General features: G+C 36.4%; 1 protein-coding gene across 1 annotated transcript in view; it reads right to left on the bottom strand.

Moving 5' to 3' along the window:
- The window catches only part of PXDNL (peroxidasin like), a 500,679-nt gene that overhangs the window by 215,532 nt on the left and 267,912 nt on the right, over window positions 1–17,235 (bottom strand). The window contains exon 4 of the mRNA XM_082720100.1: window positions 14,498–14,569. Within this exon, the coding sequence (XP_082576226.1) occupies window positions 14,498–14,569 (72 nt within the window). The remainder of the gene's footprint in view (window positions 1–14,497; window positions 14,570–17,235) is intronic.

The following is a 17,235-nucleotide window of genomic DNA, read 5'->3' as shown; positions in this document are numbered from 1 at the left end:
TTTTGTCCAGAACAGCCACTCCCAACCCCCTCCTCTTCATGAAATAACATTTTCTCCTTTGTTTGTTGGACTTGTCTATGGCTTACCATAGCTAGTTTATCCCAAATCGCAATTCTCTCTTATTCATGGATAAATCCATTTGCAATTAAAAAAGATAATTATTTAGGAGGAGTCAAGATGACGGAGAAGTAGCAGGCTGAGACTACTTCAGCTAGCAGGAGATCAGCTAGATAGCTTATCTAAAGATTGCAAACACCTGCAAATCCATCAGCAGATTGAAGAGAAGAAGAACAGCAATTCTAGAAACAGAAAAACAACCACTTTCTGAAAGGTAGGACTGGCGGAGAAGTGAATCCAAAGTGACAGGAAGATAGACCCTGGGGGGAGGGGCCAGCTCCCAACAAGGGCGGAGCAATGGAGCACAAAATCAGGACTTTTAAAAGTCTGTTCTGCTGAGGGACATTGCTCCAGAGGCTAAACCGGGGTGAAGCCCACGCAGGGTCAGCATGGCCTCAGGTCCCGCGGGGTCACAGAAGGATCAGAGGTGTCGGAGTGTCGCAGAGCTTGCAGGTATTGGAACGGGAAAGCCGGCTACAGAGACAGAGCCGACAGTAAGCTCACAGCTCGGGGTTACCTTGAACCAGCCGCAGGATCGGTGAGCTCGGAGCTGCCGGAGGTCAGGCAGATGGGAGTTACTGGGCGCTGTTCTCTGAGGGCACACTGAGGAGTGGGGCCCCAGTCTCTCGGCTCCTCCGGGCTGGAGACCAGGAGGCCGCCATTTGTATTCCCGTCCTCCGGAACTCTACAGAAAGCACTCAGGGAACAAAAGCTCCTGAAAGCAAACCCAAGCGGATTACTCAGCCCAGCCCCTGGTAAGGGCGGTGAAATTCCGCCTGGGGCAAAGACACTTGAGAATCACTACACCAGGCCCCTTCCCCAGAAGATCAATAAAAAATCCAGCTAAGACCAAGTTCACCTACCAAGGAGTGTGGTTTCAATACGAAGGAGAGCAGCAGAATTCCAGAGAAGGAGAAAGCAAAGCACAGAACTCATGGCTTTTTCCCTGTGATTCTTTAGTATTGCAGTTAATTTAATATTTTTCTTTTTCATTTTTTTTCTCTTCTTCTTCTAAATTTTTTTTAACTTTTACCCTTTTCTTTTCTAACGTATTTAAACTAGTTTATTTAATATATTTATTTTTTTCTTTTTTTACTTTTCTTTATTCATTTTCTATTTTTAATTCTTTTCTTTTTTTTTTCTTTCTTCCTTTTTGAACTTCTTTTTATCCCCTTTCTCCCCCCTCACGATTTGGGATCTCTTCTGATTTGGTTAAAGCATATTTTCCTGGGGTTGTTGCCTCCCTTTTAGTATTTCACTTGCTCCTTCATATACTTTTATCTGGACAAAATGACAAGGCGGAAAAATACACCACAAAAAAAAAGAACAAGAGGCAGTACCAAAGACTAGGGACCTAATCAATACAGACATCGGTAATACGTCAGATCTAGAGCTCAGAATGACAATTCTCAAGGTTGTAGCCGGGATCAAAAAAGGCATGGAAGATATTAGAGAAACCCTCTCGGGAGATATAAAAGCCCTTTCTGGAGAAATAAAAGAACTAAAATCTAACCAAGTTGAAATAAATTAATGAGGTGCAATAAAAAATGGAGGCTCTCACTGCTAGGATAAATGAGGCAGAAGAAAGAATTAGTGATATAGAAGACCAAATTGCAGAGAAAAAAGAAGCTGAGCAAAAGAGGGACAAACAGCTACTGGACCACGAGGGAAGAATTCGAGAGATAAGTGACACCATAAGATGAAACAACATTAGAATAATTGGGATTCCAGAAGAAGAAGAAAGAGAGAGGGGAGCAGAAGGTATACTGGAGAGAATTATTGGGGAGAATTTCCCCAATATGGCAAAGGGAACGAGCATCAAAATTCAGGAGGTTCAGAGAACGCCCCTCAAAATTAAAAAGAATATGCCCACACTCCATCACCTAATAGTAAGTTTACAAATCTTAGTGACAAAGAGAAAATCCTGAAAGCAGCCCAGGGAAAAGAAGTCTGTAACATACAATGGTAAAAATATTAGATTGGCAGCAGACTTATCCACAGAGACCTGGCAGGCCAGAAAGAGCTGGCATGATATTTTCAGGGCAGTAAACGAGAAAAACATGCAGCCAAGAATACTATATCCAGCTAGGCTATCACTGAAAATAGAAGGAGTATAAAAAGCTTCCAGGACAAACAAAAACTAAAAGAATTTGCAAACAACAAACCAGCTCTACAGAAAATATTGAAAGGGGTCCTCTAAGCAAAGAGAGAGCCTACAAGTGGTAGACCAGTAAGGAACAGAGACAATATACAGTAACAGTCACCTCATAGGCAATACAATGGCACTAAATTCATATCTCTTAATAGTTACCCTGAATGTTAATGGGCTAAATGCCCCAGTCAAAAAACACAGTGTATCAGAATGGATAAAAAAAAAAACCCATCTATATGTTGCCTCCAAGAAACTCATTTTAAGCCCGAAGACACCTCCAGATTTAAAGTGAGAGGGTGGAAAAGAATTTACCATGCTAATGGACATCAGAAGAAAGCAGGAGTGGCAATCCTTATATCATATCAATTAGATTTTAAGCCAAAGACTATAATAAGAGTTGAGGAAGGACACTATATCATACTCAAAGGGTCTGTCCAACAACAAGATTTAACAATTTTAAATATCTATGCCCCCAACGTGGGAGCAGCCAACTATATAAACCAATTAATAACAAAATCAAAGAAACACATCAACAACAATACAATAATAGTAGGGGACTTTAACACTCCCCTCACTGAAATGGACAGATCATCCAAGCAAAAGATCAACAAAGAATTAAAGGCCTTAAATGAAACACCGGACCAGATGGACATCACAGATATAATATATCTGTGAACATTTCATCCCAAAGCAACAGAATACACATTCTTCTCTAGTGCACATGGAACATTCTCTAGAATAGATCACATCCTTGGTCCTAAATCAGGACTCAACTGGTGTCAAAAGATTGGGATCATTCCCTGCATATATTCAGACCACAATGCTCTGAAGCTAGAACTCAACCACAAGAGGAAGTTTGGAAAGAACTAAAGTTTGGAGACTAAACAGCATCCTTCTAAATAATGAATGGGTCAACCAGGAAATTAAAGAAGAATTGAAAAAAATCATGGAAACAAATGATAATGAAAATACAACGGTTCAAAATCTGTGGGACACAACAAAGGCAGTCCTGAGAGGAAAATATATAGCATTACAAGCCTTTCTCTAGAAACAAGAAAGGTCTCAGGTACACAACCTAACCCTACACCTAAAGGAGCTGGAGAAAGAACAAGAAAGAAACCCTAAGACCAGCAGGAGAAGAGAAATCATAAAGATCAGAGCAGAAATCAATGAAATAGTAACCAAAAAACAATAGAACAAATCAACAAAACTAGGAGCTGGTTCTTAGAAAGAATTAATAAAATTGATAAACCCCTGGCCAGACTTATCAAAAAGAAAAGAGAAAGAACCCAAATAAATAAAATCATGAATAAAGAGGAGAGATCACAACTAACACCAAAGAAATACAAACAATTAAAAGAACCTACTATGAGCAACTCTACACCAACAATTTGACAATCTGGAAGAAATGGATGCATTCCTAGACACATAAAAACTACCACAACTGAACCAGGAAGAAATAGAAAGCCTGAACAGACCCATAACCAGTAAGGAGATTGAAACAGTCATTAAAAATCTCCAAACAAACAAAGCCCAGGGCCAGATGGCTTCCCAGGGGAATTCTACCAAACATTTAAAGAAGAACTAATTCCTATTCTCCTGAAACTGTTCCAAAAAATAGAAATGGAAGGAAAACTTCCAAACTCATTTTATGAGGCCAGCATCACCTTGATCCCCAAACCAGACAAGGATCCCATCAAAAAAGAGAGCTATAGAACAATATCCTTGATGAACACAGATGTGAAAATTCTCACCAAAATACTAGCCAATAGGATTCAACAGTACATTAAAAGGATTACTCACCCCGACCAAGTGGGATTTACTCCAGGGCTGCAAGGTTGGTTCAATGTCCGCAAATCAATTAATGTGATACAACACATCAATAAAAGAAAGAACAAGAACCATATGATACTCTCAATAGATGCTGAAAAAGCATTTGACAAAGTACAGCATCCCTTCCTGATCAAAACTCTTCAAAGTGTAGGGATAGAGGGCACATACCTCAATATCATCAAAGCCATCTATGAAAAACCCACCACAAATATCATTCTCAATGGAGTAGAACTGAAACCTTTTCCGCTAAGGTCAGGAACACGGCAGGGATGTCCATTATCACCACTGCTATTCAGCTACCTAAAGCAATCTACACATTTAATGCAATTCCTATCAAAGTACCATCCATCTTTTTCAAAGTAATGGAACAAATAATTCTAAAATTTATATGGAACCAGAAAAAAACTCGAATAGCCAAAGGGATATTGAAAAAGAAAGCTAACGTTGGTGGCATCACAATTCCGGACTTCAAGCTCTATTACAAAGCTGTCATCATCAAGACAGCATGGTACTGGCACAAAAACAGACACATAGATCAATGGAACAGAATAGAGAGCCCAGAAATAGACCCTCAAATCTATGGTCAACTAATCTTCGACAAAGCAGGAAAGAATGTCCAATGGAAAAAAGACAGCCTCTTCAATAAATGGTGCTGGGAAAATTGGACAGCCACATGCAGAAAAATGAAATTGGACCATTTCCTTACACCACACACAAAGATAGACTCAAAATGGATGAAGGACCTCAATGTGCGAAAGGAATCCATCAAAATCCTTGAGGAGAACACGGGCAGCAACCTCTTTAACCTCAGCCACTGTAACATCTTCCTAGGAACAACGCAAAAGGCAAGGGAAGCAAGGGCAAAAATGAACTATTGGGATTTCATCAAGATCAAAAGCTTTTGCACAGCAAAGGAAACAGTTAACAAAATCAAAAGACAACTGACAGAACGGGAGAAGATATTTGCAAACGACATATCAGATAAAGGACTAGTGTCCAAAATCTATAAAGAACTTAGCAAACTCAACACCCAAAGAACAAATAATCCAATCAAGAAATGGCCAGAGGACATGAACAGACATTTCTGCAAAAAAGACATCCAGATGGCCAACAGACACATGAAAAAGTGCTCCATATCACTCGGCATCAGGGAAATACAAATCAAAACCACAATGAGATATCACCTCACACCAGTCAGAATGGCTAAAATCAACAAGTCAGGAAATGACAGATGCTGGTGAGAATGCGGAGAAAGGGGAACCCTCCTCCACTGTTGGTGGGAATGCAAGCTGGTGCAGCCACTCTGGAAAACAGCATGGAGGTTCCTCAAAATGTTGAAAATAGAACTGCCCTATGACCTAGCAATTGCACTACTGGGTGTTTACCCTAAAGATACAAACGTAGTGATCCGAAGGAGCACGTGCACCCGAATGTTTATAGCAGCAATGTCCACAATAGCCAAACTATGGAAAGAACCTAGATGTCCATCAACAGATGAATGGATCAAGAAGATGTGGTATATATACACAATGGAATACTATGCAGCCATCAAAAGAAATGAAATCTTGCCATTTGTGACAACGTGGATGGAACTAGAGCGTATCATGCTTAGCGAAATAAGTCAAGCTGAGAAAGACAACTATCACATGTTCTCCCTGATATGAGGAAGTGGTGATGCAACATGGGGGCTTAAGTGGGTAGGAGAAGAATCAATGAAACAAGATGGGATTGGGAGGGAGACAAACCATAGTGACTCTTAATCTCACAAAACAAACAGGGTTGCTGGGGGGAAGGGGGTTGAGAGAAGGGGGTGGGGTTATGGACATTGGGGAGGGTATGTGCTTTGGTGAGTGCTGTGAAGTGGTTAAAGCTGGTGATTCACAGACCTGTACCCCTGGGGATAAAAATATATGTTTATGAAAAATAAAAAATTTAAAAAAAAATTTAAAAAAAAGAATTAAAAAAAATTATTTAGAATTATTTTGTAGTTTAGAATATTATCTATCTCTGTAAGTGTTCCTTCTGCACTTGAAAATGTATCTTTTTCAGATTTGAGGTGGAGTGCCCTATTACTATCAGTTAGGTCAAGTTGGTACTGGTGTTCTGGTCTCCTATATGCTTAGTGATTTTTTTCATCTATTTTTCTATCAATTATTGACAAAAGAGTGTTCAATTTGCTTATTTTTCCTCTTAGTATTATCAGGTTTTGGTTTTTGATTTTATAACTCTGTCATCATGTGCTTGCTTGGCAATTTCTGATTGAATCAGAAGAATTGTGAATGTTGGGTTATTCACTGCTAGATTTTTTTGCATTTCCTTGATGAATAGTGAACTTCATTCTGCACAGTTATATTACCTGAGAGCAGTTTGATTCTCTTTGGCTTTTTTTATTTTTATTAGAGGAGATAAAGAAATCTTCATCTTAGAACTCATTTAGCCGGGGCGCCTGGGTGGCTCAGTGGGTTAAAGCCTCTGCTTTCGGCTCAGGTCATGATCCCAGGGTCCTGGGATCGAGCCCCGCATCAGGCTCTCTGCTTGGCAGGGGGTCTGCTTCCTCCTCTCTCTCTGCCTGCCTCTCTGCCTGCTTGTGATCTCTCTCTGTCAAATGAATGGATAGAATCTTTAAAAAAAAAAGAAAAAGAAAAAGTGAAATCTATTTAAAAAAAAAAAAAAAGAACTCATTTAGCCCTTCTATTAAGTTGACACTCTACTGAGAACTCTATCTAGTGCTAGGTAGCATCAGGTCCTTCCACACTGGCTGTTAGTACCACAAAATATTCTCTGCCCTGGGTAGGAAATCCAGGAATTTTCTGACCTAGAGATTTCCAGTAGTTCCCTTCTATGCACAGGTAGTTTCCTGAAATTTGTACTGATCAGTATCCAACCAAAGACCAGGAGAAACCCCTGGAGGTCCAGAGCCCTCTCCATGGAGTTTTCTGCTTTCTGGTGCCCCATGTCACCAGTTTTCACCATGTCGGGACCCCCAAACTCCAATTTCTGCTTCCTCAACTTACCCAATCTCTGGCTATGTAACCCTCCCTGTGCTTCAACTTGAAAACTGCGCAGTCACAGAGATCACATCATGAGTCCCTGTGTCATGGATCACAGCTCTTTGTTGTCTATTGTCCATTGCCTGAAAACTGCTGGTTTATATATTTTGTCTGTTTTGGGGGGGTTTTAAAAGCAGAATGTAAATCTGCTGTCTCCTACAACATCATAGTCAAAAGCAGAAATTTGTCTCTGTTTATAAATCAATGGAACTTTTTCAGATGTTATACATCAAAGATCCTTTTTATACTGAGAATAAGTTACTAGTGATCTGATGGAAGGATCATTTTAAATAAAGTCTTTAATAAAGAACCTTTACTGCTGTAATGATCTATGCTTTATTCTGAATTCTGGGCTCTAATTTATCTTGACAAAGGAAAAATTAAAAAAAAGAAAGATGATCTTTGACATTCAAAAGCTGGCCTAGCACTCATGGATAGACCATGGTATTCTATTGAACATAATCTCACAGAATCCAAGCTAAGACAAGGTTACTCTGAGACCTTGATAAAATGGAACAAAACAAGGCTACTTGCTAATTTTGTCTAAGCACAAACAAAAACAAGGTTACTTTGCCACCCACAAAATACCAAACACCCTCTTCTTTTGGCCAGATTCAGTGAATCCTATATCCAATCAATTACAGTTTTATTCCTATTCTATTCTCCCCTCTCTATAGATAAGATTAAGTAAGATACACAATCATAGTTTTGGTGCACATTTTCTGGAATTATTCAATTTAGAGCAAATTCCTGCCTTCTTTCCCTCTCCAAAATCACCTACCCAAAGTTTAAGTTTATAACATGTTTTTTCTAACATCCTCTTAATGACAGTCCCCTGACTCCCACAGCATGTGTTCTCATTCCCTGCAATTAGTGACAAACTCAATTTGTTTAACTAACAGAGATTTACCTGGTGATTTTTGGATGAATGACAGTGACAATTTAGATAAGCCCAAAGGGGCTCTAATGTAGGACTTTCAGGCAATGAATGAGCAAAAGAAGTTTTACCCATATATTCTTCTGTTCCAGTCAGAATTTTTGTATTTTCCAAGTATCTATAAATCCAAAAACATTAAGCTAGCTATTCTGTTCTTTGTAATTTTATATTCTTAAAAAAAATGCAATCAGGCTTGAAGCCTCTTGAAAAAAAAAAAGATACTTTTAAAAACCTTTGAAATATTAACTTTATAATTTGATATATTTACATGTTTAAAAAGATGGTACCTTGTTAGCATTTATAGTCATTTATGGCTTATGTTAAGTAATCAAGTTGAAAAGTCCTTTAAGATAAACTAGACAGATCAAGAAAAGTCAAAGACATTAAGTTAATAATACTTTATATCACTAGCTAAGTTTAAAAAATATAAAAAATATATTTGTATTTTAAAAATATACTTTAAAATATATTTTAAAAATATACCATTTGGGGATACCTGAGTGGCGTGGTCAGTTAAGCAACCAACTCTTAGTTGCAGCTTAGGTTGTGATCTCAAGGTCATGAGGTCAAGCCCTGCTTCAGGCTCCAACTCAGGACAAAGTCTGCTTCTTTCTCCCTCTCCTTTCCCCTTCCCTCCCCACCCCTACTCTCTCTCTCTTTATCAAATAAGTAAGTCTTTTTTAAAAATACACCATTTAAATTAGCCATTTCTTTAAATAAATAAATAACAAATTAGCTGTTTCTTTAAAAAAAAAAAGACTTTATTTATTTATTTGACAGAGAGAGAGAGAGATCACAAGTAGGCAGAGAGGCAGGCAGAGAGAGAGGGAAGCAGGCTCCCCGCTGATTAGAAAGTCCTATGTGGGGCTCGATCCCAGGACCCTGAGACCATGACCTAAGCTGAAGGCAGAGGCCTAACCCACTGAGCCATCCAGGTGCCCCAAATTAGCTGGGTTTTTTTTTTTTTGACAAGTTGTTCATAAAATAGTGAACTAATAACTATAAAATAATAATAAATATAATTAAAAATAATAGGTATTACTTGTGGAGCATAAGGAATAACACAGAAGACATTGGGAGATGGAGAGAAGTGAGTGGGGGGGGGATTGGAGAAGGGGACAAACCATGAGAGACTGTGGACTCTGAGAAACAAACTGAGGGTTTTGGAGGGGAGGGAGTGGGGGGTTGGGTGAGCCTGGTGGTGGGTATTATGGAGGGCATGTATTGCATGGAGCACTGGGTGTGGTGCATAAACAATGAATTTTGGAACACTGAAAAAAAATAATTGAAATTTAAAAAAAATAAGAAAGAATATATGCTATGGAAAAATTAAAAAAAATAATAGGTATTGTTATTTCAGGATCAACTATTGCCAAGTGTTTTATCTATATTATCCTTAGATCTCAGAGTTAGCCTGGCAAATAGCTACTATTATCCTTATTTAATAAACAAGGTTTAGAATTGCAAAGTGAAATGCTCAAGATTAAATAATTAATAAGTGCCACACATATTCAGTCAGATCAAATTTAGTTCAGTCTTATTTCATACTTAGTTCAAACTTAGTTCATAATATCTTACGTTCTTGGAAACACTGTTTTGTCTCTTTCTGTAATTTCAGTAGACAATGGAATATGATGTTGATATTTAAGACATGGAGCAAAACATAACAGTTTAACACAGGTATGAAAGCCTGTTTTTATATAATAGAAATGCTCTAGATAAAATATATCACTTAGCAATAGTAAACATCTAAAGAAAAGGAAAAGTAAGGAATATGAAGTTATACATTGAAAAGGAAATATTTTAAGTTTAAAGTAATGACTAACTAAAATGGATTGTATTACTTCTAGTTCAGTGGTCATATGAGGACCATTACTAGAAAATATCATTTCACAAGAGATATTTAGTTCCTATTAAGGAGGTTAGGATGAGAAATTTATTGGCAAAAAAAAAAAAATTATCAATGAAAATATGTCCATTGTATCAGCAGAATAAAGACAGAAATTTTGGATCAAGAAGAGTAATTGAAAGCAGGATGACTGACTAATAATACAAGAAATATTAAACTGTGCTTCCTAAGAACACAGCAGGTACTCTTGTTCAGAAAGGTAGAAGCATTAGAGTCCTCTGCATCATTTGAAGAATAAAAACATGCTTTGGAGATGCTATCCTCCTTAAACAGTGGTGTTCAACTATATAAAAAATGAAAAATTATACCCAAGGAAATGGTCTTTACCTTTGATAAAATTGATTGAATCCTCATAAATATTCATTTAATATACACTTTCTTAATATATAATAACACTATCTTCCTACATAAAAATCCATTCTATTTCTTATAAAGATAATTACTCCTTACTCCATTCACTGCCCTGACACAATCAATATAAGAATATAAATTATTCTACAGAAACAACTGTGCCTTATTAATGCTTAAAATAACATTTTTGCTTTATTACTTGTATTTAATATCAAAATTTCTCTTCATGTAGCCAACACATGGAAGATATTCTAATGCAATATAAAGAAAGAATTCATCCTTAAAGCAGAATGTGGCTTGTCACTATTTAGTACAGTAGATTGCTAGGTTTTATTCATTTCTCATTACTAAAAGATTGCACCCTTTGATTAACACCTCCCCATTTCTCCTGCCCCCATCCCCTGGCAACCACTATTCTACTCTGTACTTCTTTGACTATTTAGATTTCTCTTACAAGTGGTATTATATAGTATTTGTCCTTCTCTGTCAGGCTTACTTCACTTAGCATAATGTCTTCCAAATTCGACCAGGTTATCACAAATGGCAGGATTTCATTCCTTTTTGATCCTGAATAATATTCTAGTGTATGTATGTATGTACCACATTTTCCTTATCAATTCATCTGTCAGTGGACAGAGGGTTATTATAAAAAATGTTGCTGTGAGCATGGGAGTGCAGGTATTTCTTTGAGATCCTGAATTCAACTTCTTTGAATAAATATACAGATGTGGGATTGGTGGATGACATGGTAATTCTATTTTTAATTTTTTGAGAAATGTTTGTACTTTTTTCCAGAGTGGCTGCACCAATTTATATTCCCACCAACATTGTGCAAGGAATTCTCTTTCCTCTGCACCATCTTCAACAATATTTTTTTTTTCTAATAGCCATGCTAACTAGTGTGAGGTGACTTCACATCATGTTTTTAATTTGCATTTCCCTGATGATTAGTGACATTGAGAACACTTTCATATACTTGTTGGCCATTTCTAAGTCTTTCTGGGGGAAATATCTTTTCAACTCCTTTCCCTATTTTTAAATCAGGTTATTTGGATTTTTGTTATTGAATTGTAAGAGTTCCTCATATGTTTTGGATTTACTGGATATATGTTTGCAAATATTTTTCCATTACATGAGGTGCCTTTCATTTTGTTGATGGTTTTCTTTGTTGTACAGAAGTTTTTTAGTTTGATATAGCTCTAATTATCTATTTTTGCTTTTGTAATCTGTGCTTTCACTTTCATATCCAAGAAATCATTGAAGACCACTGTCAAGAAGACTTTATGTATTGTCCTGGTAATGTTATAGTTTCAGGACTTAAGGCTGAACTGTATGCTTAAATATTTGCTAAGAGGGTATATTATGTGTTCTTATCAAAAATAATTATAATAATAATACAGGTATGGAAGGAAACTTTTGGAAGTGATGTATATATTTATGACATAGATTGTGGCAATGGTTTCATTGGTGTATACTTATCTCCAAACTCATCACGTTGTTTACATAAAGCATGCACATCCTTTTATGTGATAATCATACCTCAATAAAGTGATTCTAAAAAAGGATCGTAGTTTGGATCACCTGGATGGCTCAGTCAGTTAACTATTTAACTCTTGATTTCAGCCAAGACCATGATCTCAAGGTCTTGAGATCAAGCCCGTGTCAGCTCTGTGCTCACCATGGAGTAGGCTTGACATTCTCTTTCTCTCTCTACCTTTTCCTACAGCTCATACTCTCTCTCTGTCAAATAAGCAAACAAAAAATAAATAAATAAAATCTTTAAAAAAATGAATATAGTTTACCAAATTTTCAATTGACCAAAAGATAAAAAAAAAAAAGAATTACACTAACAAATCCTACTTCAATATCCTTTCTTTACTTTTCATTGCCACTTTTTTAGATTACTGACTATGTCTTAAAGACTACAGGAAAATCAAAAAGTATACTTTCATACTGAATGTAAGCAATTATGTCAGTAGCAGAATTGCCATTGCAATGCCCTACTATATTTTCAAGGCTATGCAAACAACTATCATGTCTTCCTGCCTTTCTCAAAAAGGATTTTAATCCCCAAAGCATTGTGAACAATAAGAATCATTAAAAGAAAGGCCATGTATAGAGAGATCTTAAAGAAAAAATATTTCAGGCATATCAAGCTCTTCTGTGGTTTGATAGAGATACTAGAATGAATTGGCTTTCAGAGCTATAATTAAAATTATGAAAAATTCCAAGGATTAGGGATTAAATATTTGGATTCCAAAAATCCTCTTTGAATAGTGATTCACAAGAGCATGGAATCATGCTTTAAAATTAGCAAACAGAAATGCCTATTTCCATGGCTTTACTCAATATTAGTAAGACCACTAATTATGGGCGCCTGGGTGGCTCAGTGGGTTAAGCCGCTGCCTTTGGCTCAGGTCATGATCTCAGGGTCCTGGGATCGAGTCCCGCATTGGGCTCTCTGCTCAGCGGGGAGCCTGCTTCCTTCTCTCTCTCTGCCTGCCTCTCTGCCTACTTGTGATCTCCCTCTGTCAAATAAATAAATAAAATCTTTAAAAAAAAAAAAAAAGACCACTAATTATGATCAGAATATAAAGCATTTACTGGTGAGTATTATGTGCACTTTAAACAAAAATTAGAACTTTTCATATGTTAATTTTTATAAACTATTTGTGACTATATTTGATGAAAAACACATCACAGTGATAAGGGTTTTGTTTGTTTTTGTTATTAAAGAAGTTGTACTTAATGATTTTTGTGATGGTCCTACAATATAGTAGAAATTACCTAAAGATGAAGAAACACACTTTGTCACAGGATGACTCATTAGTTATGTAAAATAAAATTAACAAGCAGAGAAGTAAATAGAAACAAAGGTTTGTAAAAATATATATCCAACTGGGGCTCCTGGGTGGCTCAGTGGGTTGAGCCTCTGCCTTCAGCTCGGGTCATGATCTCAGGGTCCTGGGATTAAGTCCCACATCAGGCTCCCTTCTGAGTGGGGAGCCTGCTTCCCCCTCTCCCTCTTCTGCTCCCCCTGCTTGTGCTCTCTCTCCTTCCCTCACTCTCTGTCAAATACATAAATTCTTTATATATATATATCCAATTGATCATATTTTAGTACAATAGTCTAACACTTTGGCCTTCCAGGAAACAGAAATCTGGATTTCTTTGGACTGTTACAGAAGCATATTTCTTACAGAAATGATTGCAAATAGTTTTTGAAAATAAGAAGCCACAGAGAAGATAGAAACAAAACTGAGAATCAAAAGCTTCTGGTATTTAAGAGTCCTATTAATTAAAGATCGAGGAGTATTCTATATATCTGAGCTGATAAATATCCCATAGCTTATCATGAATGAGGTAAAATATCTTCAAATATCTTATTAGTATTTGCATCACAGCACTAAAAATTGAGAGAAATGTCTCACTAAAACATCAAATTGCCATTCAGTAACAGTAACCATATAACATAATTTCTTCATACTGATGAATTCATATTTCCAACTGAAATTCTGAAAAGTGAAACTAAATTTTATGGGATTTCAAACTATTCTTGAAACCAGAAATAAGGTGTCAAATGTTAAAAAGTTTACTAGAATAGCAGTCAGGAGATCTAGGTTGTAATAACAATTCCACAAACTTTTAACCTTAAGCAAATCACTTAATTAACATTGGATTTGGTTATTCATTTCTCGAACAAGAGGTTAGAGCTCATGCTCCGGGAGTTCCCATATCAGATAAATGACTATGAACTTGATAAATCACAGGTATCAGTTACCTTCTATGAAATGTCTATTTTGTGTCAAGTGATAAACTAGACTCTCTGCTTGGAATATCTTAATCTATAGTAGAAATACCTTCATTTCAGAGATTTGGAAACAGATTCAGGGAAGGCAACTTGCCCAATAGCATACAACTAATAAATGCAGGAGCTGGGATTCCAAATGAGCGCTGTCTATCTTCCTGCCCTCATGCCAACTCTGTCATGCATTCTGATTTTTATCCAACTGATTACAGAATATTCAATCATTCAAACTGCATGACAAAACTTAAAATAATTGCTCAACTATCACGTAATGACACTTAAAAAGCTTCTATTTGAACCATAACCATCAATGATTCAATAAGGAGTTTTTATTACTTACAGCTGTTCCAAAGATATGAGTCCTTTAAATGTTTGCTTATCTAGGGCATGAATTTTGTTCTTGTACAGATACCTGAAAAACATAAAAAATTCTATTAAGTTATAAATTTGCATAGATGCCACATTTCTTATATCAGGAATTTTTAAGCTACAACGTGACTCTAAAAAGCTTTGGGATGTTAATAGATTCCCTAAAAATATATAGAGACTTTGATTTCATTTAAATATGTTCAAGTATCTGGGCAAGAGAGTTTCAAGGCTCTTGTCAGATTCTCAATGAAATCCTTGATCCAAAATACTAAGAATCACTGCCTAAAACCTCCAAAACTTAGAGTGATTATAGAAAAGTTCTGACTAATGAGGTCACATGTACTGGGTAACAACTTTTCTAAGAAAAAGAAAAGTTGGACTACAACAATGTTTTTTTCAAATTCATTCTATCATACAGAATATATTGAACCAGGAGTTATATTTGCAAAGCTGGCAAATATCACAGGACTCTTCTGAAGGGAGTAAACACATATTAACAAGGTCCACAAGGTGTATTTTGGTTCTACCATGGCTGCTGCTGAAAACCTGAAGGAAAAGAACCTGTTAATGGATTTACAAATATGAAGATGTAACTAATCCAGCCAAAAGATTTAATGAAAACGATTTACACAACATATGAACACTATGTTCTTTTTTCATCAACTATAGGATAGAAAAGTTATTTCATTTTTTAGATCTCTATGTCAATACTTTGTGAATGTCATGAAAGTGAAATCTGTATCTGTTCTACTTGTGCCTCTGGGGATCTGAGGCTATCAAAATTCCTAAAACTTTCTACTAAGTTCCTCTGGAATGCATCTTTGCATAAGCTAGAGCTCACAGTGACTTTGAATGCATCAGAATCACCTGATGGTTTGCTAAAAACAACTCCTGAAGTGGCGGGGGTTGGGAGGTTGGGGTACCAGGTGGTGGGTATTATAGAGGGCACGGATTGTATGGAGCACTGGGTGTGGTGAAAAAATAATGAATACTGTTTTTCTGAAAATAAATAAATTGAAAAAATTAAAAAAATAAATAAAGTAATTAACTAAATAAATTAATTAACTAAACACACACACACACACACACACACACACACACACACACAACTCCTGAGCTTGCCCCCAGCCCTATTCAATCCAATTCTTTTGGGGTGAGGTTTAGGAAACTGCACTTAACGAGTTTCCCAGTTGATTCTGAAGCAATCTTTCTGCAGATGACTTAAAAACCATAGAAGCCATAGAAATCACAGTTCTAGTGAAATGAAAAAGATTACTTTTCCAAAATGTGCTTAGGGAAGCTTTGGAAATTCCAAATTACTTTCTCTTCTCACAGATTAGAACCTCTGTAAGTTTCTCAGAACAGTAGCAGTAACTAGTAGAGATTTATGTCTTACTGGAGATATTTCCTTAGCATTATTTGATACTATGGAAGATCTTGCTTTTACCTAACAATCTCAAAAATATAGCTATATGTTAGGAAAACAAGAAGTGGAATTTTCTAGAACCATGTTTCTTCAACTAGCTCATAAAGATTATTGAGCTGTGGTCTCAAAAACCACCACTGATTCTCAACTATGGTTATGATCTGGGAAACAAAGGCAGAAGAAAAACTATTAAATTTTCTTACTACTTAGAACCCATTGACAAGTCCTTGAAAGAGGCAGAGTGACATTCCTCTAGGAACCCAGTTGCCTCGATTTTAATACTTTGGTAAGTGCAAAAGGCAATCTTAGCCTGACCCACAGGATTCTGTAGCCTACTATAACATATAAAATTCCTTTGGAAACTTCTTTTATCTCTATCCCCCAAGATACATGTTAGCAATCATCTTCCAAACACATGACCCACTGATATACATCTGAAGATCCTCATGACTGTGTTTTTACTAAACAGTAATAAATAACATTTTCCTAACAATATCTAACCCCCTCAGGATGCTGGAAACCTTGTTTCCAAAATATCTGGGTGGTTTATGCCATCCCTAACCCCCTTCCAACTTGAAAGTATATAACAGGCCATTTTTCATGACCCAGGTGCTGCTCTTTCTGCCCACAGGTCCTGTCCCTGTGTTTTAATAAAGCCACCTTTTTGCACCAAAGACATCTTAAGAATAATTTCTTGGCCCTCAGTTTCCAACCCTAACATTTTTCCTACATCAATTGTGTGTGAATCCATGTATTGGTACAAGAATCAATATTTCTAAGACATCATTTTGGCTCTATCTCAGGCCTTATACTGATATCTGGGATACTGCCTCTGTGAACTCTGATTTCATAATGGGTCCACCATGTGAAATAGCACTGAGATTCTTCAAAATTCCACAGATAATAATAATATGTAGAAAAGTTTAAACCTCTATTCTATGGGTAGAAACTAGGTAAAAATTATTTTGTAAATTTATTCCAGAGGATTCAGATATACCTCCCTGGTAAGGACCTTATACTCTCTGAATGTCAAGGAACCACATTACTTTTCAGGTATCATATCCTGAAGCATAAAAAATTGACCCAATTTCTGTAGAGATGTGTATAAAGGCTTAAATTGGTTTTTTATTACTATCATCTTTAAATAATGATGAGCTGCTTCATAAAAACTAAACTAAATTATCAAATATTCATTGAGGAGTCTCAAAACTGAAAACCACCTGTAAAATGAATATATACAGATTCATTTTAGACTTATATCTTATAGAAAACAATACTAAAAA

This window comes from Mustela nivalis (assembly GCF_964662115.1).
Source record: "Mustela nivalis genome assembly, chromosome: 2".
NCBI classification, from domain to species: domain Eukaryota; kingdom Metazoa; phylum Chordata; class Mammalia; order Carnivora; family Mustelidae; genus Mustela; species Mustela nivalis.
This window is presented reverse-complemented; position numbering and strand designations above follow the sequence as displayed.